Genomic DNA, 9,404 nt, shown 5'->3' with positions numbered 1-9,404 from the left:
ACAAGCTGTTTTTATTTTGTTTTGTTTTTCAGTTGATCATAGATTATGCAATATTTTATAAACAAAAATTTGACATAAATTTTTCTATAGGGGGATAAGGCCTAAAATATATGTGAGTAATGGGACAGGGCATTTAACAGATTTCAAATGTAGAGTGTGTGGTTGTCATGAAACCAGTAAACCAGATCAGTTGCCATCAAGTTGATTCCAACTCATGATTGTCATAAATAAAAGGTAGGAAAGCAAAAGTGTGTCATGCACTTACACACAAGAAGTTCATCAGACCCAACCAAAATTCCAGGAAAGTTAATACAGTTCCCAAGCTCTCCATGACCTGGCAAAGTCTACAAAGTTAACTACAGGTGGGAGATGAGGCTGAGGGTCGGTACCGCTTCCTGGTTGGTTGTGTGAGTGAAGCCCTTACCTTCATACTTGCCCAGGCTCAGCCGTGCTCACGTCTCCCACCTTCTTGCACTTGGCCCTGACCCAGTCACCCTCATTCCCATTCACCCTGTGGCTTTCTCCGTCTCCTCTTCTCTTCCAACTGGACCCTTGATTACAAGAGATTGATAGAAACAGATACAGAACGATGAAATGGTGTGGGCTGGAAAAAGCATAAACACAGGGGATGCAGCATCATCCAGGAACCGAGGTGAGCTTGCTGGAGAGTCAAAGCCTCTACGTGGGATTGTTCTGGAATATTCCCTGAGCATATGCTATATATACAAGGTGTGTCATGAGTCTGTCTTGGGACATACAACTCAGAGGTTCCAGGGCACCTGCTTCACACGTTTTTATTCTTCGACAAACCCTTAAGGATTGTTATTATACACAGATTGATTTCCTCAAGGGCAGTTTATTTTTTTCCTTTTAAAAGTAACAAGCAAATGGCTCCTCATTTCATAAACCGGCCGAGACTTCCTGCTCCCCAGTGGATGGGGTGTAGGTTGAACTCACCCTATCTGCTGTCTCCCCATAGAACACTGGACATTGTTTGCAGAGGTGTTTGGCAATGTGCTTTCGGAAGAACACTGAGATATACCTTCTGAACTTCTCCCCGACGAAGGCATAGATGATGGGGTTGATGCAGCAGTGTGTCATCCCAAGAGTCTCCGTCACCTGCATGGCTTGGTCCAGCCTGTTAGAGCTATCGCAATTATCCAGGCCAAAGAACTCCTGGAAGGTGGTCAGGTCAAGGACAATGTTGTAGGGAGCCCAGAAAAGGAAGTAGACAATCATGATGGTAAAGATGAGCCTTACGGCCTTGTGCTTCTTCTTCTCGTTTCGACACCGAAGGAGGGTTTTCAGGATTCCCGAGTAGCAGATGACCATGACAAGTAGTGGCAGCACCAGGCTCAAGATATTCCTCATAATCGTATGGAGATTCTTCCATTTTACTGGAAAAGCAGGGCCGCAAATATGATGAGACTCTTCTTGTTGGGTTCTGGTAAAGATGATTCCTGGTAAAGAGACAAGCACAACCACCACCCAGCTGACCCCACTTGTCACCACCCCAAAGGTGACCGTCCTGGCTTTTAAAGCAAACACAGCATGGACGATCGCCAGGTACCTATCAATTGTCAGGAGGATGATGAAGAAGATTCCACCAAAATAGCCAGTGTGATACAGCCCAGTGAATAATTTACATGCTGAATTCCCGAAGACCCATCCATTTGCAGCATGGTAGGCCCAGAACGGGAGGGTAAGAAGAAACAGCAGGTCAGAGATGGCCAAATTGAGCAGGTAGATGTCAGTCATGCTCTTCAGCTTTTTGCAGTTTATCAGGGTGAGGACGACCAGCATGTTGCCCACGAAACCAAATATGAACACCAGGGAGTAGAGCGGGGGCAGGAGCTGGGCTGCGATTTGCTTCAAGTCCAGTTTTTGGCAGGGCTCCGATGCACTGTAATCGATGTAATCGTACATGGGACTCGACGTTTGATGTTCCATCTTGCTCAACCCTGTGAATAAAGAAAAAGTCAACTTTTATAAGGTCCTAGAAAACTCTATGGAGCACAGTTCTACTCTGTGCCCGAGGTTGCCATGAGTCGGAATCGGCAACTAATAATAACAACAGAATTCCTTAGTGGTTACCGTAATCATAGTCATAACTAGTGGTGGCTTCTTTGTCATCCTCCATGATAGTTCTTGTAAGGAAAGACTGAGCTGTGGACACAGCATGTTGTGGATGAACTGGGGAAGCATTTCCTTGTCATTTATTTTCCTCTGTCCTAGAAACAGAGGGAGCCCTGGTGGTGCAGTGGTTAAGAGCTTGGCTGCTAACTAAAAGGTCGGCAGTTGGAATCCACCAGCGGCTCCATGGGGCAGTTCTACGCTGTCTTATAGGGTCGCTATGTGTCAGAATCGACCTGACGGCAACGGATTAGAAACAGAGTAAAAGGAAGGCCACACAGTGTCGTTGTCAAAATCCCTGGTCTTAAAAGTATCCTTGCTCCACTTAGCAACTCCCCAGTCTTTGTTCTTTCCTTTGAAACTCTCTCCTTAAAAGCATGTGTGCTAGTCCACTCAATCAGTTGTCAACGAGTCAACCCCGATTCATGGTGACCCCATGTGTGTCAGACTAGAACCGTGCTCCATAGGGTTTTCAATGGCTGATTTTTCAGAAGTAGAATGCCAGGCCTTTCTTCTGAAGTACCTCTGGATGGACTCAAACCTCCAATTTTTTGGTTAGCAGCCAAGCACGTAAACCACTAGCACCACCCAGGGACTCAGTGCTAGTCCCCCACTTCCCTTTTATTCCTAGTGCAGACACCCGTGATCTACTCAACGGCTATTTCACAACACGCTTTGTCTTCCCCAGCAAGCCCGATTTCATTATAAGCTTAAAACTGCTGGAAACTTGCTTTTCCTACCTCCTTTGCAGGCGTGAACAGTCATGTGACCCATTCCTGGACGTTAATATGTTAGAGGGAGTGTGCTAGGGGTTTCTGGAAATGCACCTTCCTGATCTAAGAGAGACACACGCAGAGAAACTCCCACCTGCCCCGTCTGCTTTAGGAACTTGTCTTGCAAGGACTTGGAGCTTGGGGCCATGAATGAAACACCCAGAGAATTGGAGAAAAGCCAAGCAGAGTCCCAACATCATCAAGTCCTGAACCCTCCCTTGCACCGTTCATCTCCTGGCTTCTTGTTATCTGACATAAATAATCCCCTGTTTTTAAGCCACTTTGAGTTAAATTTTCTGTTACTTGCAGCTGAAAGCATTCTAACTGAGTTATCTATCTGATACCCCTCTCAACCTTCTGCATCTGTCATCCTGCCTCCATCATTCTGCCAAAACTTCTCCTACCAATGTTGCCAATCACAAACCCGATTTTCAAATGCCCCGGCTTCGTTCCAGTCTCATCCTCATTGATCTGTCTGCCAACGTCTTCCATTTCAAACAGATGGTAGCTCCTGTCTGACAACTTCTTCTTAAAATTTGTTGTTGTTGGTACCTCTCCCCTGCTCACACCTTAAGTGTCCCCAGGCACTATCCCTGGGTCTCACCCCTTTTCCCTTTCACCTCTTTATTGTTGCTACAAAGCTCTTTCTGAATCATATCATCATCTATTCTCCCTTACGCTAATGCTTCTCAAAGCTCTGTCTTCAAGTCCCATCTTTCTCTTAAAGCTCACAAGTGAGTTTTCCATTGCCCACTGCACGTCTTCCTATGATGTATTCATTTGACCAGTATTGACCGAGAACCCACTATGAGCCGTACTCTGTTCTAGGCACTGCAGATACATAGTGAACAAAGACGATGTCATTCAACCTCATTCAACCGCTCCCAAACCAAGCACCCCTGAAACTGCTCCTGCTTGTAGATTTCTTATCTTCATGGTTGTCCTTTACTCAGTTGTCTGAGAAGCAGGGCTTGGTGTCATCCTGGGTTCTCTCCAGGACCTTTGGAATCAATCAGATCTGGATTTGAATCCTGCCCCCAACTTACAAGCCGTGTGATTTGGGGCTAATTACTTAAGTCTCAGTCTCTTTACATATAAAATAGTGACTTTCCTGAGTTGCTGTGAAGATTGATGGAGATAAGTACTCAGCACAGCCTTGCACAGAGAAATGCTCTGTAATATTATGTCACGTGAATTCTACCTCAGAAATGCCTCTCAAATTCATCCCCTCTGCGCCTCTTTCGCTGCCACTTCCTTGCCTCAGACCCTCCTCACTTCTTGCTTTGTTGTGGTTTTGTGCTTGCTCGTTTTGCTCCCTGTTCCCAGCCATGCTGTCTTTCAAACCGTTTTCTCTGAAATGGAAATTGGATCACATGCTTCTCAGCTCAAAACCTCCAGTAGCCTTGTAGTTTGTATATGGTGGGACCTCAAAGGTAATGCTCACTGTTCACTGTGTCTTCCTAAGCCCACTTCTCAGCTTCATCTCCAATCGTGTCTGGAGTCCCAGATCCTGGGCTATAGCCACAGCCACCTTCTCTCCATTTTCCGCGAAGTCACCATTTCCTTCATGCTTCACTGGTTTTGCAATGCTTGTCCCGCTGCCTAAGATGGCTTGTGAGCTCCTGTTCATCCCTCAATATCCCTGCTCAAATTCCCCTTCTTTGGGAAGGCTTCTTTGCCTCCTCTATCAAATCACTCTTATCATCTCATAACACTCTGTGCCTGCCCCTAAATAAGCACTTACCACATTGTCTTCTACACATTGGGTGCTCTCTGAGGGCAAGGACTAAGTCATGTTTCTATCGCCAGCTCTTAGGATAGCATCTGGCTAAAGGAGGCGTCAATACATGTTCACTGAATGAATGCATATGACTCTTTATAATAATAATAATTATGAGACCTAACATCATTAAACTTGCTTCTCAAAAAACGTTTATTTTCTTCTGATAGCGACTAAATTTGTTTTTTATCCATCTGTACATCTTATCCTTCAGTTTCTCTGTGATTGACACATTTCTCAAGTCTTACATTTCACTTCACTGAGGCAGATTCTTGAAGTCTGCAGCAACTAAATAAGACCTCTGATCAAGGCTGGAAAAAAAAAGTATCTGCCTGAAGAATTACACCCTGGTGGCACAGTGGTTAAAGCAGTCGGCTGCTAACTGAAAGGTCGGGGGTTCAAATCCACCGGCTGCTCTGCAGGAGAAAGATGTGGCAGTCTGCTTCCGTAGAGATTTACAGTCTTGGAAACCCTATGGGGCAATTCTGCTCTGTCCTATAGGGTTGCTCTGAGTTGGAATCGACTTGATGGCAGTGGGTTTGGTTTTTGGTTTTAAAGAAATCCAGTGATGATCTTGAGTGCTCCTTAAGCTCCGGTGCTAGCTATGCTGCTTTGCATACATTAATTTATTTCTTACAACAACTTTGGGTGGTGAGCATTTATACATTTCACAAATGAAGAAATTGAAGCATGGGCAGGAGAAATAACATTCCTAAGCCCACAAAGCAAGCGATGGCTGAGCTGGAATTTGAACCTCAGGCTGTTTTCTTCAAATCCTCTAAAGGGTTCCGAACTCCAGGCTCTGGGAGCAGAGATGTCACAGAACAGTTAATGGATTTTCTAAGTATTCTTCTATGCCTGGGACAAAATTTCTTTGGCACTTAGCCTTCGAATTCACACATGCACTCACACAACTCTTCCCCCACCACCACATGTGTGGGCACATGCAAGCACACACACACACACACACACACATACACACACACACCCATTTACATTGCCTCTAGAAAAGAAGCTCCATGCGGGCAGGGGTCTTGTTTTGCACCGAGGTATGCAAGTGCTCCAGAACCCAGTCCATACAAACAAAACAAAGCAACAAAACAGATGCCATTGAGTTGATTTTGACTCATGGAGACCCCATGTGTGTCAGAGTAGAACTAAGCTCCATAGGGTTTTCAGTGGCTGATTTTTGGGAGGGAGATCACCAGATCTTTCTTTTGGAGTGCCTCTGGGTGGACTTGAACCTCCAACTTTAGGTTAACCATCTGCTCCACCCAGGAACTCCCAACCCGGCACATAAAAAACAAAAACATTTCTGTAGAGTTGATTCTGATTCATAGCGACCCTGTAGGACAGAGAACTGCCCCATAGGGTTCCAAGGCTGTCATCTTTACAGAAGCAGACTGCCACAGCTTTCTCCCTCAGAGCCCAGCACATAGTAGCTGTGAGTATCAGCTGAATAAGCGAGTAACAGAAGTAGTTGGCTATAAGCTGCTGAAAAACAAAATGCCCTGCTGTGGACTGGGCTCCCAGGTGACTGGATGGGAGACCGAATAAAAACTGATATATTGATAATCCTTCTATATAGGCACTTACTGCAGCACGCCCTCTGGGCTATTGTGTAACCCAAGAGTGTGGATGGAATCGGCGGTTCTCAGATGCTGGGCCTCAGAATCCCACAGGAAATCTGTCAGGAACACACAGCCCAGACCCTTGCTCTAGATTCAGATTGGGAGGTGGCTGGGAGGAGTCGTGCTGCCCTGATCACCTTCCGCCCTGGGTTCTACCCTGTATTGTTTGCATGCCCTGGCATCTCAAATACCAGCCCCTCTGTCTTTTTGTTGTTTTGCCCCATCTCCCCAGTGCACCTGGCTCCTACCACAGTGGACGCTTAGCAAGGTGGCTGAAACACCCTGACCTAGGTGTCACTTTCAGGAGTCAGAACACATCATCCAGAACAACAAAAACCTGCCTGCAGAAAATCTCCACAGTTCAGCCTCTGTGGACCTCCTGAGTTGAGGCAAGAGGCTCGTTTTGGTTCGGGGCATGGACTGTCACATATATGGACTAGAGAGGAGATAAAGTTTCCTGGTAGAAAGTTCTACATTTAAAGCCATTTGGGGCCGGGTGGGGCAGAGCAAGAGGGGCAGGATTGAGCAGTGTGCTGCTGTGATCTTATTTTAGTGCTCTCTCTCTGACCTCCTGAGTCCAGGGAAAGGGTCCCCCAACCCCGGCTGGGCTCTGCACTTCCCCCCTGTCAACAGGATCTCTGCTAAAACCTCCTGGTCAGATGCTGCCCTTCACCCTCTCCCTCCACCTTAGCCATTCCACCAAAGTTCACAGGGCTTTGCGGTCCCTCAAGGTGTGCCTAGTCCAAGTGTCTCCAGCTTTGAGACACCCTGAGCCGATGATTCATCAAGTCACAGGAAAAGCCCCCTAACTCACCGGTGACAGTTTTTTCCAGGCGCCACTGGTGTGTCAGGCTTCTCGGTAACTGAACCCAGCAGATGTGGAGGTAGAAATTTGGTGTGCAGAAGTAGGAAATCAAGTTTCCTGCAGAAAAAGAAGGCGGAGATACAAGGGCAAGTGATGCTAAAGATATGAAAAAAAAAAAAAAAAATTCAGATAATATAGTTCTTCTTTTCCAGCCAGGAAGGTTATACACTTGTTTGAGGTCTCCCGAGTAGGAGTAATTTTGAAATCTTGCTTATGCAACCTTGAGTGTGAGCCAGACACACCCTGGGCATCTGCTTCCAGACCTAACGACTCTGGGGTTCTTTGTCTTGTGGGTCTCTATATCTGGAACTCCTCCACCTTCTGCCCGCCTGCCAGCAGTCATTTGCATGACAGGAACACAGTAAACTTTTTACTTGCCAGAGGATAGCTTTTGACTTCAAAGAAGAGAGAAAAAATGCTAATGGGGTCTGTTGGTGATGGTGGAGGGCAGAGAATGAAGTTTTACTGTGACCCTGTGCACTGGTTTCAGTGGCTTGGTGGATCTGGTATCCAATTACAATCCTACTTACGTAAAACTCTTTGCTAAAAAGAGGTTGCTAAATTATTTCTTGTGTCAGTGTTGTCCTTAGCAAAAAGGGCTTTAGTTATTATCAGAATTCTTTGGTGAATTACTCCTTCTTAGAGAGAAGTTTTGTTAAAAGAAAATGCCATTCACAGTGTAAATTCTGCAATGCAGGCACTATACTTGGAAAGTTCAAAAGGTCTTGTGGGGAAGACAGGATGATCTTAGCTGGTCCCCACTGGCCCCTGGCACATTCTGGAATTCAGTGGACCTTGGTGTCAGGAACTATTGCTTGGTCTCACATACTAAAGTGTGACATTGGAACGTTACCTACCCTTTCTAAGCTTCAATTTTTCTGACTATGAAGTGGAAGTAATAAGACCCCTGGGATCTGCGAGGGTTAAATGGATAGAAAGCAGCTAGTACAGTGCCTGGCATATCGTGTTGCTGTTAGTGGCTACTGAATCAGCTCCACAGTTCGTGGCCACTTTACGTAAACACCAGAACAATATGTTGCCTGGTCCTGCACCATCTTCTCTTCTTCCAGCCCTGTACTGGACAATATTTTGTTGTGATCCATAGGGTTTTCACTGGCTAATTTTCAGAAGTAGATCTCTAGGCCTTTCTTCCTAGTGTATCTTAGTCTGGAACTTCTGCTGAAATCTGTCCACCATGGATGACCCAGCTGGTATTTGAAATACTGATGGCGTAGCTTCCAGCATAATTAAAAAAAAAAACCAAACCAAACCCGTTGACGTCTTGTTGATTCTGACTCATAGCGACTCTACAGGACAGCGTAGAACTGCTCCATACAGTTTCCAAGGAGTGCCTGGTGGATTCGAACTGCTGACCTTTTAGTTAGCAGCTGTAGCACTTAACCACTACGCCACCAGGGTTAGCAGCATGCAGATCACCATAGTACAACGAACTGACAGACGGTGTAGTGGTGGCACATAGTGGACTCTCAGTAAACAGCAGCTAACAACCACCACTACAGCAGAATGCTCAGTGCAGGTCAGGAGTCCTTTGTAGACTTCAATAGGCTATGATCAGGCGCCCTGCATAAGACCTGATTTTTGTGCTAAGAAGAGATTTGGATTTTACTTAGAGGACAGCTCCTTGCTTGTTCAGGGACAGGGAAAGCTCCCCAGTTACCCCCTAATGTGGTCTCTGGGCAGGAATCAGAATGGCCTCTCTGGGATTTAATTAGCAGACTGGTTATCCCCACCCTAGTGAAGCTGGGTGCTTTGCCATTCTGGAATCTCCTGACCCTGGCATCTTGTCACCAGTCCTTTGAGTTGACTCAGGAATGGAGAAGATCAGGACTCAGGACTTCTGCTCCTGTTGATTAGGGCCACCCTCCATTTCTATCTTCACAGTAGAGATCGTTGACTCCAACCTGGTCATTTTATAAGCAAGGAGAGGTGCAGAGATAGTTAGTGGTAGAGCCAGGATTTGAATCGTTGGTTTCCTAATGCAAGGAACAGATTGCATGCACAGCTGGGATTTTGAAGACTGTATAACGACAAGCGTGTTTACAGAGAGGTGGGCAGGGTTAAGGGCATCTATAGGGGATGTTGAGGTGCCTAGTGACTAGCAGCAGTGGGAGGGATTACCCCCATGCTTGAAGGATCAAATAAATAAACAGAATTGCCCGAGCCCTTTTGAGAGCTGGAGTTGAGAGCTAATGGTTGAAGGA

General features: G+C 46.0%; 1 protein-coding gene across 1 annotated transcript; it reads right to left on the bottom strand.

Moving 5' to 3' along the window:
* Positions 1 to 6: 6 nt before the first annotated feature.
* Positions 7 to 7,453, bottom strand: CCR2 (C-C motif chemokine receptor 2). The gene is made up of 2 exons (XM_004368459.2): positions 7,132 to 7,453; positions 7 to 1,961 (listed from the first exon to the last, which is right to left on the bottom strand). Exon 2 carries the CDS (start codon positions 1,948 to 1,950, stop codon positions 901 to 903), a length of 1,050 nt encoding a protein of 349 aa, XP_004368516.1. The 5' UTR covers positions 1,951 to 1,961; positions 7,132 to 7,453; the 3' UTR covers positions 7 to 900.
* Positions 7,454 to 9,404: the final 1,951 nt, after the last annotated feature.

Source organism: Trichechus manatus, unplaced genomic scaffold (assembly GCF_000243295.1).
Source record: "Trichechus manatus latirostris isolate Lorelei unplaced genomic scaffold, TriManLat1.0 scaffold00001, whole genome shotgun sequence".
NCBI lineage: Eukaryota > Metazoa > Chordata > Mammalia > Sirenia > Trichechidae > Trichechus > Trichechus manatus.
The sequence above is the reverse complement of the archived record's forward strand: the minus strand, read 5'-3'. Positions and strand labels throughout refer to the sequence as shown.